This window comes from Dipodomys ordii, unplaced genomic scaffold (genome assembly GCF_000151885.1).
Source record: "Dipodomys ordii isolate 6190 unplaced genomic scaffold, Dord_2.0 Scaffold171, whole genome shotgun sequence".
Taxonomy (NCBI): Eukaryota; Metazoa; Chordata; class Mammalia; order Rodentia; family Heteromyidae; genus Dipodomys; species Dipodomys ordii.
Window position 1 is genome coordinate 690,970 of NW_012267387.1, and position 15,745 is coordinate 706,714.

At 51.8% G+C, this 15,745-nt stretch overlaps 2 protein-coding genes across 4 annotated transcripts; one reads left to right on the top strand and one right to left on the bottom strand.

Moving 5' to 3' along the window:
• The first annotated feature begins 1,030 nt into the window (after positions 1-1,030).
• On the top strand, positions 1,031-12,362 carry LOC105998767 (zinc finger protein 558-like). Of its 3 annotated transcripts, none has more exons than XM_013033560.1 (8): positions 1,031-1,225; positions 2,159-2,232; positions 5,157-5,265; positions 5,732-5,820; positions 6,091-6,217; positions 8,369-8,464; positions 9,340-9,422; positions 10,536-12,362. In XM_013033560.1, exons 3-8 carry the CDS (start codon positions 5,235-5,237, stop codon positions 11,316-11,318), a joined length of 1,209 nt encoding a protein of 402 aa, XP_012889014.1. In that variant the 5' UTR covers positions 1,031-1,225; positions 2,159-2,232; positions 5,157-5,234; the 3' UTR covers positions 11,319-12,362. The 3 variants fall into 3 exon arrangements, with proteins under 3 accessions (XP_012889014.1, XP_012889015.1, XP_012889016.1); XM_013033561.1 differs by having other exon boundaries at positions 5,737-5,820; XM_013033562.1 differs by lacking the exons at positions 1,031-1,225; positions 2,159-2,232 and having other exon boundaries at positions 5,246-5,265; positions 5,764-5,820.
• On the bottom strand, positions 11,709-15,032 carry LOC105998713 (putative methyl-CpG-binding domain protein 3-like 5). Its single transcript, XM_013033502.1, has 2 exons — positions 14,532-15,032; positions 11,709-11,825 (listed from the first exon to the last, which is right to left on the bottom strand). The coding sequence occupies exons 1-2, from the start codon at positions 15,030-15,032 to the stop codon at positions 11,709-11,711; spliced, it is 618 nt and encodes a 205-aa protein (XP_012888956.1).
• Positions 15,033-15,745: the final 713 nt, after the last annotated feature.

The window sequence follows — 15,745 nt, forward strand, 5'->3', positions numbered from 1 at the left end:
GAGACCTGCCTCCTCTGCCAAGTTCATGGCTCCAGATAGGGGCCATCCCAGACTTCCTATCATGGCCACAGAGAGCGCAGGAACCACACCCTGTGTACCTAAAGTGACAGAGTTCTCCGTGTACGTTCCTGAGTAGCTGGGATTACACGCGTGAGACTCCAGTGCCCAGCTGCTGCAGGATGTATGATTGGTTCTATTTACACACAGTTAAGCTGGTGCAGATAGTGAGGACCCCAGCTCCCTACTCCAGTGCTCCCCACTGCCTACATCAACCTGAACTCCTTCAAATACGGATACCATGCTGGAACTGTAGAGGTTGGAGCTGGTGATTAAGTCCAGCAAGGGCCTGGCAAGCCAGGGCACAGAGAAGCCTCACTGTCTGAATAACTAGAATTGGCAGATAATTTGGTTTCTCAGGAAAGGCAGGAGGCATCAACCGAAAAATGACTCAAGACAATAACCCTCATTTCCCCTCCTTCCCACGGGTCAATAAAATAACACTCCATGCACTTTATTTGTCATATCCACTGCTCACTCCCTTTGGCCATCCCCCCCCCCAAACACAGTTAAAATGCAGGTTTTCTGAGGGCAGAGAATTTTATGTTTGGTTCCATAATCCCGGGATCTGAAACTGTACCTGAGGAGAAGCACAATGGGCATTAATTCTAGCATATACACAGGCACAAATACACACACACATACAAGTACACTCCGTGTCTGGAAAGCAGAGGAGAAATCACTGTTACCTCTGGGTAAAGGACTGAAGAGAGATCCCTACACAGCCATCCCTGGAGTTAGACCCCCCCCGCCCCGCCCTTATGAAGCCACGCCCACATGAACCGCGCCCAGTCCCGATAGGCCCAATTCTGGTCTCCATCCATTACTGGCTCCGCCCCCGAAACATTGGTCCCGCCCCGGAAGTGGTCTTCGCCCCCCAACCCTGGCCGGGCTCTCGCGTGCTGAAGTAACCCAGGGCTTAATCTCACTCTTTCTGAGTAAACCCAACAACTGGACCTGAGGAGGAGCACGGCCGCCGCCCGTCATCACCTTCCCCGCCTACCCTCGAGTCCCCCAACGTCTCCCCGCGACTGACAGCCAGAGCCGGAAGTTGACAGCGGGGAGAGCCGCCCACGGCTGGCAGCGGAAGTGCGGGGCGGTCGGCGGACAGCCCTGTGGTGCCCAGAGCGGGTGGGCGCGCCGCGAGCCCCGGGTGGACCCGGACGCGGTGAGCGAGAAAGGGGGAGGAGGGGCGTGTTACCCCAGGCCGCCGGCTCCGCGTCCCCGGGTCTCTCCCGGGAGCCCCGGTTCCTCCCGCCGAGGCCTCAGGCGCTACTCGCTCTGGTCCTCCCGGGTGTCCTCCGCTTGGGACTCACCCGGGGAGTCTGCACCCCGGAGACTGAGAGCACTCCAGGGGGCGAGTCTGCACCCCGGAGGGTGTGTCTGCACCCCGAGGGGAGTCAGCCACCCCCAGGGACCCTGGCCAAGCCTGGGGACATTTCTTGTTATTTAGCCAGTGCAAACCCACCCCGCCCCCCCCAGCAAAGAATTTCTGCAGTGCAAAGTTTGGAAATTCCACTGTCAAGTTTGTTTAAGTGTCAGGTTCTGGGAGAACTATGTAAACTGTTAGTGCAGCGTGTCACTGCTAAGGCCTCGAAGTGACGAGTTTGCAGCATCTGATACCACCCTGAGCACTCATCCCAGCCAAAGGAGTTGAGCAAGTCAGAAACACAGCCTTCAGCTGCTCTCTGCTGCCCTCAGCCCGGGCCTGAAATAAGGATACAGGTTGATCCATTGTAACAATGAGGCCTGATGTACAAGACACAATGTTGAAAACGAACTTTACAACTTGGTGAGGGGATGAAGGAGTTGGAGAGGTGGGGAGGAAAAGAATGGTAGAGGGAAAACAGGAGGTAACAAAGCTCAATAGGAAATGTACTCATTACCTTACTCATGTAACTGTAACCCCTCTGTACAGTATCTTTACTATACACACACGCACACACACAAGGATCAGGAAAGTCCTGTCAGGCAGTGGGCTTCTATTACATCATACTAAACATCACACAGGTAATATAAAAAGAAAAAAGTTTTTCCTATTAAAAACTCATTACTACCAATTAAAATGTCAGAAGTCACCTTTGTACATTTCATTTTTCAGGTCAAGGAGCGCATCATGCAAGCTCAGATTTGTGTTGAAGCCAGGGCTCACTGATCTAAGTTTCATGTGTCCAGGTAAGGACCATACAGAACTTGGATTGTTCCAAGAACCTGAGAACTGGCTTTGCTTGTGCTGGAGCTATAACTATGAGGAGCTACAGGCCTGGAGGTTGTGTGTTTGTGTGAGTGACCGTGCGCTCATCCTGGGACTTGAACTCAGAGCCTGGGCACTTTGCCTGAGCTTTGGTGCTCAAGGCTAGCACTCTACCACTTGAGCCACAGCTCTACTTCTGGATATAGATAAATGGAGATAACAGTCTCATAGATTGTCCTTTCTGTGCTGGCCTCTAACTATGATCCTCAGATCTCAGCCTCCTAAGTAGCTAGAATTGTAGACATCTGTACTGATACCAACAGTTTGGTTTTGGTTTTTTAAACAATCCTACAGATAGACTCCAGGACCTTGTATACACCGGACAAGTGCTCTGCCACAAAGCCACATCTCATTGCCTAATTTCTATTTTCTTTCTACTTTTTATATACTCTGTGAGAGAGAGAGAGATTTGGATTTGAACTCTGCACTCTTGGTGAGCAAATGCTCTACCTCCTGAGCCACACCCCAAGTCCATTCTGTTTTCTAAGCCCACACCCAGTCCATTTCTTGAACTAGGGATCTGGGTTCTGTCTCTGAGCTCTTTTGCTCAAGGCTACCACTTGGACCTCAGCTCTACTTCCAGTTTTTTGCTGGTTAACTAGAGATAAGAGTCTCAAGGACTCCTTAGCTAAGCTGGCTTTGAACTGTGATCCTAGGATCTCAGCCTCCTGAGTAGATAGGAGTACAGGTGCGCATCCAGCATCTAGCCACTTTTCTGTCATTTTTCAAATAGTCTTTTGGTTTTGTTTACACCTGGCCTCAGACCTCAGTCCTCCAACCTGTGGCTCCCATGTAGCTGGACTCACAGGTGTGGGATTACCATGCCCAGCTGTTCTTTGAGATAGAGCCTCACTTTTTGCCTGGACTGACCTCAAATCAGCATCCTTTTTATTTGCATATCCCAAGTAGCTGGGATTACAGACAAGATTCACTGCCATCGGCTTTCCTATTACATTCTTGAGATAATAGTTGCCTACCATGGAATGCATAGTCTTGGGTTACAGAATTTAGGATGATCAACTGCCTCTATTCACTCAGGACAGAAGGCATACAGTGTTCAAACTAGAGTAGGCCTAAACAACCAGGGCATTCCATGGCTTTGTAGCTCCCTCCTCCAACTTTAAAGCTACCACGGTGCCATTCTCAGATCTCTTTTTCTCTCTCTCTCCTTCCATCCCTCACCTTCAGAACACCTGCTTCCCTGACTCTCCTCGCTCTCACAAGGACCCTTAGAATGCCATCTGTGTCATTCCAGGAAAGCATGTGCACCTGATTAAGTCTTCCATCTGCAGAGGAAGGACACACTCACACAGGCCTGGGACTAGAACTCAGGTGTGCACCTTGTTAGTGGCAGGAAGTGGTTGCTTACCTGTCTTCCCAGAAGTCCAGGAGTCTGTGACTGATTCTCCATGTGGCCCAAAATCCACTGTTGGGGTCCAAGCCCATTCCTGCACCACGTTCCCTCCCTCCTTGATTTCTTCTTTGGGACACACAGAGCTCACCAAGACCCCAAGAAGCTGGTCTTACAGGGCTGTATTTTGTCCTGTGACTACACAGGAGGAAGCTCTCCATATACACTGCTGTTCCTCTATGTGTATGTTTCCCCTTAAATTGACCAGAGGTGATTGTCTTCATCAGTAAAAATTTTTGCAGGTTTGTGTTTGTCGCTGGTTACGTTTCTCCTCTGGAGAAAGCCCATGTTTCCTTTTGATGGCCACAGGATTGGCCATTGTTATCTGTTCTAAGTAATGCTCCAGTGAAATAATGCCACTGTGAACATGTAATGCCCCAAAGAAAAGTGAAGTAATGCCACAGTGAACAAGTCCACATATGCTTCACCAAGGCCAGGAATCAGGAAGAGGAGGGCAGGCTTCTGTACCTTTGTTCAGCCTTGCACCTGTCCTTGGGCCCTTGTTCCCAGAGGCTGTGGTCCCCTGGGCTTTGCTGACAGGACATGTGAAAATAGCCACTGTGGTGGAGCACAGGGGACTGCCGGAGCTGCCATGTTGTGGTCCTGGACGTAGCGGTGGCCAGGTGTGAGGAGCTAGTGGAAGATGAGGGGAAGAGCCAGAAATGTTGTCTGGGTGAGGAAGAGGCCAGGCAGTGAGGGAAAGAAACCCCTGCTTGGAGCTGGGGGTGGCGCCCCCCTTCCCCTGTCAGCTGATCCAGAGGCTGAGATAGGGAGGATCACAGGTTGAGGTCAAGCCACAAGGGAGGTGATTTGCTCTGTTGTTGTGTAAGACCCCTACACCTTAGTGAAGCCAACAGTAACCATTGGTTTCTCTGACAGCGTTTGTGGGTGAGGAATTCAGGAGTGGCTGGGAAAGATTCTGATTTGGGAACAGCCTGCAAGGGCTACACATCTGAGGCCTACCATCTCCTGGAAATCACCCCCAAGGTCTCACTCACGGTGGCCATGGGCCTGGGCAGTGCTGCTAAGTATTCTCCCCACAGCTGCCCCAGAGCAGCCGCAGAGCCTTCGAGCCCTTTCCTCAGTTTCACCCCTGAAAGTGACTTAGAGCTACTGAGGTAGAGGCTGCCGCAGGCAGAGTGGACCTAGGCTATGGAGAGCAGGCCTAAGGGCCTGGGTGAAGGTCTCTGCCCTCACCCAGAAAGATGGGCCGCGGTTCCAACTCTGCAGGGACCACTTGTTGGGTGTGGAGTTGGTGCTGTGACTCGGTAAAGCCAAGGTTTTCGAAGCCAGCAGGGCAGTGATAGTCACTGCTAGCATCACGGGCATGGGTGGGCTGTGCCATCCTTCGTGCGTGTGTGTGTGTGTGTGTGTGTGTGTGTGTGTGCGTGAACGGCAGCACAGGCGGCCATGTGGATGTCCTGTCTATTCTAGGGGTGCCCCTGGGGGTCTCAGGACGTCTTCCCTCCACCTCTGCCCTGTGGTCAGTAGCTCTGCCATCGGAGTCACAAGATGACAGCCGCAGTCCTGCTCCCAACTTGTGGTGAGACTCTGGGTGCTTGAAGGCCTGGACCCCCAGAAGGGGCCAGATGAGGGCTAAGTAGGAGGCAGGACAACAGCACAGCAGCCCCCAAGACCGCAGGGCTGGAGGGCAATCTTAGGCCTTGGACTTGTGTGGTGGGTGTCTGCGATGAGCCAGCTCTGGAATATGTCAGACCTTCTGAAAGGGACCCCCCCCATGGGCCCCTGGAAACCTGTTCCCCCTCTGCCCAGTAGCAATGACCTGCTCCCAGGGGTGTCCATGATTTGCACACTATTTTATAGCTGGGTTTCTAAACATCAGGTGGAGGTGTGTGCATGTGTGAGTAGGGGAAATGAGTATGTGGGGTTGAATGTGGGGGTCAAGGGGAAGACAGTAGGGGTAAAGAAATGAGTTGAGTCACAGGTGAGGAGAGCAGTGTCAGAACGCAGGGCAGCTTAGAGTATTCTAACTCATTCCTCTTCGGCAGCTCAGCCTCACCTATACCTGGCCTCTCTCCAGAAAGAAGGCCCAGGGAAGGAGAGGCTGGCCAGCGAGGTCCTCATGGGCTGGACACGGGTGAGTAGACACTTCCTTCTCCCATCTCATGGGGAAAGCAGGGCCTGTTGAGTCCCCAGGCCTGGCAGGTCTCCTTGGAGGTCAGAGGAAGCCCCCATGTCCTCCACTCGAGGAATCATTCATTCATCCCCAATCATCCCTCCTCTGTACCCGAGGGAGGTGGGTTGTGTGGGAAGGGACATTCTGGGGCACTGCACTGCCCATGCAGAGGGGCACTGGGGCCTCCCCAGCAGGCTCTGGGACTGAGCTGGGACATGTGCAATGCCATAGGACCTTGTGACCTTCAAGGATGTGGCTGTGGAGTTCAGCCAGGAGGAGTGGGCCCTGCTGGACACTTGGCAGAGGACGCTGTACAGTGAGGTGACGCTGGAGAATTGCCGCAACCTGGTCTCTCTGGGTGAGAGGAGCCACGCCCCACATCCATGACACAACTCACCTTTCTCATCTATAGAGGGAGAGTTCACACATTTGAGTTGCTCAGCAATATGCCCACAGGGTAGACCCCACTGTAACTACAGGACGTTGCCATTGCCCTGCTGTGGTTTCGCTGTGGTCCTCCGCTGGAACCTTTGCTAGCCCCTCCTCCTAGGAAACAGTATTGAGGTCCTGGAACGTCGAAGAGGTGAAGCCTCAGAGGCAGGTGTGGTGGGCACAAGCCTATAATCCCAGCTCAGTAGAGGCACTGGACCAAGGTGGGAGACTGGCCCCAAGCAGCAAGTCCAAGATCTTATCCAAAATTGGCTCAAGTTGTAGACACACTCTCTCTCTCTCTCTCTCTCCTCTCTCTCTCTCTCTCTCCAGTAGAAGGGGTGGGCATACTGTGAGATGACTGGACAGGGACTGTTTCCTGGCAGTGAGTGGGTCAGGGCTCAGGGACCTATTCAGTTTTCGTGGTGGTGGTGGTGCTGGTGGTCATGGGGCTTGAACTCAAGAGCCTGGATACTGTCCCTGAGCTTTCACTCAAGAATAATGCTCTACCACTTTGATCCACAGCTCCACACACCAGAATCCTGATCCACAGATAACCTTTTTTCATTATAAAGTACCCAGCCTTGAGCATTTTATTATGTGGGCAGTTAAAGACTAAGACTAAGACAGCTTTGGGAGAAACTTTCCCACTTGCTAGCACTTCACTGTCCTCTGACTGTGGGCTTGCTGTTCAGAATGCTTTATCAAATAGAGTCACAAAACACAAGAACTTTGTATCTGATTTCTATCACACAACATGCTATTTTAAAGGGTTAACTGATATAGCACATACTCATCTCATTCCTTTTCGTGGTTGATATTATTCCATCATATGGCCATAACATACCAGGCTTACCCATTCTTTGGGGCAGCTGTGAATCTTGTGCACAAGCTTTTGTTTTCCTGCCTTCCCTTTCCTTCCTATGACATCTGTGTTTCACCAGTTTGAGGCACTGGCAGGCTTTTTGGTAGAGGCCACCCCCACTTTCCTTCCCGTAGCACACAAGAGTTTGTGTCCCCACATCTTCCAATTCCTTCTGATCATGGCTGTCCCAACACAGAAACACACGTAGCATTGTTCTGGTTTGCATTTCCCCATGATGGGTGCCCTAGGATCATCCATATCCTTATTGGCTATTGCAAGGCCTACTGAAGGCAAAGAAGGCAAAGTCTAGTGAACCTGTAGATCAGGAACAGGTTGTCGCTGACTGGGGTGAACCTCTGTGTTTTGTATTGTACTCTCATCTCAGAGTGGAGGAAAGATGGTGGGCACAGGTCATTTACAATATCACCATCAAGTTCTCTGGCCCACATTCTGCTACTTGTTCACCATCCCATTCCTTGCTGCCTACTCTAGGGAAGTTTCCAGACAGACTTCCTGCTTGGAAGGGGGAGGACAGGCTTTGTAGCCCCCACATCACCAACTCTACTGCTGTGGCTATTTCCCAGTCTTGGGCTTGAACTCAGGGCCTAGACACTATCCCCGAGCTCTTTTGCTCAAGGCTAGTATTGTACCACTTTGAGCCATAGTTCCACTTCCAGCTTTTCTGGTGGTTCACTGGACGATAAGAGGTTGGACTTTTCTGCCCAGGGTTGATTTTGAACCATGATCCTCAGATCTCAGCCTCCTGAGTAGCTAGGAGTACAGGCACAAGCCACCAGCACCCAGTTGCTGCAGCTTTTCCCAAGTATTTCTCGAGCCCCTGATGTCCCTCTGTGTATGCCAGAGGTACAGTGGGGGGGGGGAACTGTGGTCCCCACCTACAGCACTGCCTCATGTCCTCCTCTGTGGACTGGATCTCTTTTTTGCCCTGACTTCCCATTCTTCCTGGCCCACAGTTGAGAACTTGTCCTTGGGCTTAGCCAGGACTGTGCCTGTCCCATCACCCTGAGTACTGAGTGAAGTAGTACTGAGTCCTGTCTTCTTGGTCCTCAGGAAGGTTCTTACTCTCATTACTATCCAGCAGAACTACTCCCTGCTCTAAAGCCACACTTACATCCTACAAATGTTGGCCTGCCCTGCATGGAGATGTTGCCCTGAACCACCTCCCTCCATCGCTTTTTTTCTCTCCATCTGCAGGGTGCCATGTTGATGTGCCCAGCCTGGCTGCCCAATTGGAACTCTGTCCCCAGGTGGGGACAGAGGAGAGTGGAGTTGTCCAAGACACCTGTGCAGGTAAGCACCTGCAAGGGACCACACGGGGCGAAGGAGTCAGAACATCCTAACATCCACTGGGGAGCTGTGCTCTTTTCGGATGGAGATGGAAGGAACACAATGGTACGGTGCTTTCAGCTATCATCTGTGGCTTCTGGGGAGAGGGAGAGGAACAGCTCTCTCCTTCTGGAAGGTTAAGTCCCAGCTTGCAACCTAGGAGCCTTCTTGTCACTCTCTTCACAAGCTCAGTTTGTTTTGTTTGTTCTTGTTGGTACCAGTACTGAGGCTTGAACTCAGGGCCTAGGCTCTGTCCCTGAGCTTTTCTTGCTCAAGGCTGGCACTCTACCACTTTGAGCCACAGCTCCACTTCTGATTTTCTGGTGGTTAATTAGAGATGAGTGTCAGGAGCTTTCCTGCCCTGGCTGGCTTCTAATCATAATTCTCAAATCTCAGCCTCCTGAATAGCTACGATTACAAGTATGAGCCACCAAGACTTGTCTTGAGAGACCTTTTTTGGGGGTCAGTCATGGGGCTTGAACTCAGTGCCTGGGCACTGTCCCTGAGTTCTTGTGCTCAAGGCTAGTGCTCTATCACTTTGACCCACAACACCTTCTGGTTTTTGAGTGGTTAATTGGAGATAAGAGTCTCACAGACTTTCCTGCCCAGGATGGCTTTGAACCTTGATCCTCAGATCTGCCTCCTGAGTACCTAGGAGTATACGTGTGGGCTACCAGCACCCTGCAAAGAGTCATTTAAAAAAAAAAGAAGAAGTACCTAAAATCTCCCCTTCATTGCAAATATCCCTGGAAGTAATTTCTCAGAGTGGACCTCACTAATGGGTTCACTCAATCATTTCTTTTTCTCCATCAACCTAAATTCTTTTCATTCTGTTTCAGAGTTGGAGCATGCCCTTCAAGCCAAATGGCTAAGTCCTGAAAAGCATGTTTTTAGAAGACAGCAGTCTAAACATGGGAAAACAGTAAGACTTAGCATGGATGATCTGTGGTTCCCCATAGTAATGTCAAAAGTCAGAAAGAGCTGGGCGCCAGTGGCTAACGCCTATAATCCTAACTACTCAGGAGGCTGAGATCTGAGGATTGCGGTTCAAAGCCAGCCCAGGCAGGAAAGTCCATGAGACTCTTATCTCCAATAAACCACTAGAAAACCGGAAGTGGTGCTGTGGCTCAAGCAGTAAAGTGCTCACCTTGAGCTAAAGAGCGTAAGGACAGTGCCCAAGCCCAGAGTTCAAGCCCTACAACTGACAAAAAAAAAAAAAGTCAGAAAGACAAAGTGTGCAGAGTCATTGTGGGAATGTCACATTTATACATGAAAAGTGGTGTGACACTGGTGATTTTACTAAAAAGTGTGAGCTCCAGAATTCTTCACTGAAGGTTTCCACAAGTAAATATTTTCACTTCTATTTTGGCAGTTTGAAACATACATGGGTCTTAAATCAATTAGAAAATGTCATACTTAAGCAACTTACAGCAAAACCTGTGTGTGCATGTGTGTACATGTGTGCACCCCCACGCACAATGATCCTGGGGTTTGAACTTAGATGCTGGATGTTATTCCCTGAGCTTTTTCCCTTTTTTGGGGGGTGGTGGGGGTGTTTATTGGAGACAAGAGTCTCACAGACTTCCCTGCCCAGGCTGGCTTCGAACCACACTCCTCAGATCTCAGCCTCCCCAGTAGCTAAGATAGGCTACTGACATCAAACATCATTTTAAATTAAAGCTGGGGCTGGGAAGGTGGCTCAGTGGTAGAGTGCTTGCCTCCCATGCATGAGGCCCTGGGTTCGATTCCTCAGCACCACATAAACAGAAAAAGCCAGAAGTGGCACTGTGGCTCAAGTGGTAGAGCACTAGCCTTGAGCTGAAGAGCTGAGGGACAGCGCCCAGGCCCAGAGTTCAGGCCCCACAACCAAATAATAATAATAACAAAGCTAATGGCTTCACCAGGACTAGAGCCTTACCCAGGCACCAGAGGGCCCACCAGAGAAAGCATCCATCATCAGTTGGAGGGGAGGGGGGAGCATTCATGTTCTACACCAAGTAGCACAAAATGACAGCCCGCATCCCTTACCCGGCAGGACAGCGGCCATGGCAGGGCGAACGTCAACGAATGCAGCCAGTGTTTTAAGGTGTTCAGCACCAAGTCCAACCTGACCCAGCACCAGCGGACCCACACGGGCGAGAAGCCGTACGGCTGCACCGAGTGCGGCAAGGCCTTCAGCAGCCGCTCGTACCTGACCATCCACCGGCGGATCCACAACGGGGAGAAGCCGTTCGCCTGCCGCCACTGCGGCAAGGCCTTCAGCGACCCGTCGTCGCTGCGGCTGCACGTGCGCATCCACACCGGGGAGAAGCCCTACGCCTGCGGCCAGTGCTCCCACGTCTTCCGCACCAGCTGCAACCTCAAGAGCCACACGCGCACGCACGGCGGGGAGAGCCACCACGAGTGCCGCCAGTGCGGCAAGGCCTTCAGCACGCGGTCCTCGCTGACCGGCCACCGCAGCGTGCACACCGGCGAGAAGCCCTTCGCCTGCGGCCTCTGCGGCAAAACCTTCCGCAAGAGCTCGTACCTGACGCAGCACGCGCGCACGCACACTGGGGAGAAGCCCTACGCATGCGCGCACTGCGGCAAGGCCTTCAGCAGCAGTTTCTCACTGACGGTGCACAAGCGCACGCACACCGGGGAGAAGCCCTACGCATGCGCCGACTGCGGCAAGGCCTTCAACAACCTCTCGGCGGTCAAGAAGCACGTGCGCACGCACACTGGGGAAAAGCCCTACGCATGCGCACACTGCGGCAAGGCCTTCACCAGCAACTCCTACCTCTCCGTGCACCAGCGGCTGCATAGCCAGTGGACCTGACCCGTCCTCCCCCCACCCCCACGCAAACACGTACGGGCTCGCGCTGAGCGCGGGCACTCAGGGAGGCGTCAGCCAAAGCTCCAGGTCTCCCGGGAGGCGGCCATGGCAGGGAGGCCACTGAGGAAGCTGCCGCCGCCTCCTTCATGAGAAGGCAGTTCATAGCGCTGTCCCCCAAGCCCAGTCTTGACGTAGCCGGAGGCCACCCACAGGACGAAAGCTTCCGGGAAACACAGCGTCAACGTGATGACATCAAGCCCCCAGCCGCCCGCATCCGGGAAACATGCCGTGACCATGATGGCGTCAAGCCCTCAGCCGGCTTCCTCCTTTGAACCCATAGAAGTGCCCTGCATTCGCTCTGAGGGACCTTGCGTCATCTCTATATACAGAGCTTCATCTCGAGGTCACCCTGATGGGCCCAGACGACGCGGCATAGGAGCCCTGGGACCCAGAGGACATCAGGAGAGCCTTCCGGGCCGGGGCCCGACGGCGGCCCACCCCCAGCGGGGGCTGGGGACGCAGGCGACCCCCACAGACCCCACAGCACGCCCAGCCTTCCGGGGTGCACCGTGAGACTACAGGGACTACAGGAAGGCTTCGCGTGTCCCCCCGCTTGCAGAGACCCCCGAGCATCCATTCTAGAGGGAAATCCCAAAGCCTTCGGTTGTCACCATCGGGGAAACTTGGGAAGGTGAAACAAGGAAAGGCTTCCGCGATGCCCTTTAACATTGGGGAAAGTAGGAACGTTTTCCTGGAGGCCAAACCCCCAAGTGTGCTAATGGGGGGCGTTTTCCTGCATGAGTTTGCACACAAGCCAACGGGGGGGGGGGCTTCAGCCTCCCCCTTAAGTAATGGTGGAGTAAGTGGGGGTGGAGCAGTCGTCACCAACTTTGATCCGCAGGTTGAACCGGTAAATCACCAATTTCTAGTCTTTGCTTTTGTAAGAACATTTATGCATTTATGTCCATGTCATCTCCCCAAAGTAAGGCTCCTGTTAACATCCCCACAATTTTTATTATAATTTGCTCTAAAGAGCAGTAACATGGTCATCAGAGTTCATTAAAAACAAATGCAGCCTGGTAACACAAGCCTATAATCCCAGCACTTAGGAGGCCCAGGCAGGAAGATGGAGAGCTTGAGGCCGGCCTGCACTGTTACAGAGCAAGACCTTGTCTCAGGAAGCCAAATTAATGCTAACAACATGCTCTTTAAGCTATCAAAAAACTCTATATTCCAAAAGGATTTCTGAACCACTCCTGAGTGCCCTAGTTCATCCTGATGGATGAACTAGCACATACTGGCTGTTCCACACCTGGGAATGATGGACTGGGTGGGTGTGGGTAAGCATATGAGCTAGTGATCTCTCCAGTACTTTCTCTGAAACTGTGACTTGAGGCCTGGGCTATGAAGGGATGGATGGGTGTGTGTGTGTGTGTGTGTATGTGTGTGTGTGTTCACACACGCATGCTCCTTTGTGTCATTACTAAGTCTTGAACCCAGGGCCTGAGCGCTCTCCACTCAGGCAGGAAAGTCTGTGAGACTGATCTCCAATGAACCACCCAAAAACCAGAAGTGGAGCTGTGGCTCAGAGTGGTAGAGCACTAGCACTGAGTACAAAAGCTTAGGGACAGCACCCAGTTCCTGAGTTCAAGCCTCACAACTGGCAAAACAAGTCCCAGCCTGAACTACGGGCTATTCCCATCAAGCACACTATAATAAAAGGTTGAATCAGGGTTACGGATGAGACTCAGGAATACACTCAGGTAGCTGAGTAGCTGCGAGGGGCTCCATTAAACACCCAAAAGACAAATTGGAGGGGACAACCTCTTAGCACTGCACATGAGAGGAAAGGAATGTAAGCTAGGTGCAGTACCTCATGCCTTTAATCCTAGCTACGCAGAAGGCAGAATAGGAGGATCAAAATTCAAGCCCAGGCAAAAAGTTCATTAGAACCCTCCCCTCCCATCTCAACCAATAAAAAGCTGGGCACGATGTCTCACACATCTGGCACCCCAATTATGCTGAAAGCCTAAACAGGATTGTAGTCCAGGCCGGCCTGGCCATAAATGTGACAGCCTATTCAAAACAACAAAAGAAAAAGGGTAAGGGGCATGGCTCAAGCCACAGAACACCTGCCTAGCAAGCCTAAAACCTAGAGTTCAAACTCCAGTATCTCAAAAAAATAAAAGGCCTGGCACATATTTGGTCTTTCCAAAAAAAAAGTTCAATAAAGAATAGTTGGAGCTGGGTGTGGTGGCTCACCCCTGTGATCCTAGCTACTCAGGAGGCTGAGAGCTGAGGATCAAGGTTCAAAGCCAGCCTGGGCAAGAAAGTCCATGAGACTCTTATCTCCAATTAACCACTCAGAAAACCGGAAGTAGCATTGTGGCTCAAGTGGTAGATAGCCTTGAGCTGAAGAGCTGAGGGACAGCACCCAGGCCCAGAGTTGAAGCCCCACGACCAACAACAACAAAAAGAATAGTTGGGATGTGGTGGGATCAATCAAGGTTAATGGCAGGGCTGGCAGCAAAAGACAGACAGGGTGTGATGGCTCATGCCTGCCATCCTAGCTACTCAGGAGGCTGAAATTTGAAGAGCATAGTTCAAAAGCCAGCTTGGGCAGCAAATCCTGAGAAACTCTTATCTCCAATGAACCACTCTCCCCCCCCCTGCAAAAAAAGCCAGAAGTAAAGGTGTGTCTCAAGTGATAGAGCACCAGCCTCGAGTAAAAAAGCTAAGTTAAAAGCCAGGGGCAGTGGTTCACACCTATAATCCTAACTACTCAGGAGGCTGAGATCTGAGGATCTCGGTTCAAAGCCAGCCCAGGCAGGAAAGTCTGTGAGACTCTTATCTGCAATAAACCACTAGAAAACTGGAAGTGGCGCTGTGACTCAAACAATAGAGCACTTGCCTTGAGCTGAAGAGCACAGGGACAGCACCCAAGCCCAGAGTTCAAGCCCCAGTACTGGCACATGTGTGTGCATGGGAAAACACACACACAAACACACATGACAAGTAAAAATGAGACGTTCTTCCACCATGAACCTTGCCCCCTATCCAGCCTTCACGTCAGGTGTCTTCTGAGGGACTGTTTCCGTTTTGATGAAAGTTCCAGCCCACTCATCTCAGTTCTCCCTCCTCTCTGACCCTCTCTGCCTGCCTGGCCAGGCTGTCAGCTTTTAAGGCTTCAGCCAACCTCTTTCTGGCTTGGTTTACTTTCTGCATCTGTCTCCGGACATCTGCAGCAGTCACTTGTTGCTTGAAGAGAGGCAGCCGCTGAGGGCCTCCATCTGGGATCACCGCTCTGTGATAGGAAGGCTGGCTTGAGGAGGGCTCTGGGTGAACAGGCCGATTGGCAGCTCCAGCTTGGCCCCATGATTTATCATCCTGGCTTCCCCAAGACATGATTAATGAGGGATTCACAAAATTAAATGGAGGTAAACGCTGTCCTTCGCTGTCGTAAACCTGCAGGCCCTGAAGTCTCCTGAACCCGCTCAGTTGTTGTGGCTTCACTAGCTTCCCCAGCACCTCCTCCTCTTCCTGTCTGTATCTGACCTTGCTGTCAGGATGGGATGTGATTTTGGTCACAGATCTCTTGAAGACACAACTGGTCATCCTCACAGGTAGGATGGAGGACACCTTGGCTCTCTGCTGGCCCCTGGGGACACGCACGGCCTTCTTCCTCTGCAGAGTCTTAGGTAGGATACTCCTTTTCATGTTCCCCTTTAGCAAACAAAAATAGGGGGAAAACAAAGGGAGGAGGAAAATGAGTGAGATGGAGGAAGGAGATTCTCAGTAGCCATGGAAACGTTTCCGGTTATCTCAAACCACTGTCCTCTCTCAGTTACCTGGAAAGCTGGTTTACAATTCGGGTTTGTGGAACCCAAGTAAGTTGGGGGTAGGCATCCCAAAACTTACCACTTCCTAGTTGCCAGCTGTGGCTGCTACTGCAGCCTTTCCTCCTCCTCCCCTCAGCTGTCCTGGATATCCAATGCATCAAGGTCAAGTGCAAACAATTGTCTACATTTCCAGGAGGAAGTTACTCCCTCCTCTCTTCCCTGTTTGAACATGTAATGATAGCACAATTCCCCCACCTCCACTCCCACCCCCCACTTACTGAGACCCAGAGATCACAGGCTTCCTATGGAGGGATCGATGCCCAATACCTACATTCCTATGCAACACAAGCTGGGAACCAGTAGTTCATGCTTGTAATCCTAGCTACTCAGGAGGCTGAGATCTGAGGAACACAGTTCAAAGCCAGCCCAGACAGGAAAGCCTATGAGACTCTTATCTCCAATGAACCAGTAAAAAACTTGAAGTGGAGCTATGGCTCAAGTACTAGAGCACCAGCCTTAAGAGGATAAAGTGCAGGACAGTGCGTAGGTCCTAAGATCAAGCCCCAGTGCTGGCACAAAAATTAAAGATAA

Coding starts and splice junctions, on each gene's coding strand:
- LOC105998767 (XM_013033560.1), top strand. CDS start 5,235: ATGACAGCCGCAGTCCTGCTCCCAACTTGTG. Junction 6,218..8,368: donor CCGCAACCTGGTCTCTCTGG/GTGAGAGGAGCC, acceptor CTCCATCTGCAG/GGTGCCATGTTGATGTGCCC. Junction 8,465..9,339: donor TGTCCAAGACACCTGTGCAG/GTAAGCACCTGC, acceptor ATTCTGTTTCAG/AGTTGGAGCATGCCCTTCAA.
- LOC105998713 (XM_013033502.1), bottom strand. CDS start 15,032: ATGAAAAGGAGTATCCTACCTAAGACTCTGCAGAGGAAGAAGGCCGTG. Junction 11,826..14,531: donor TCCGGAGACAGATGCAGAAA/GTAAACCAAGCC, acceptor CTGCGTCCCCAG/CCCCCGCTGGGGGTGGGCCG.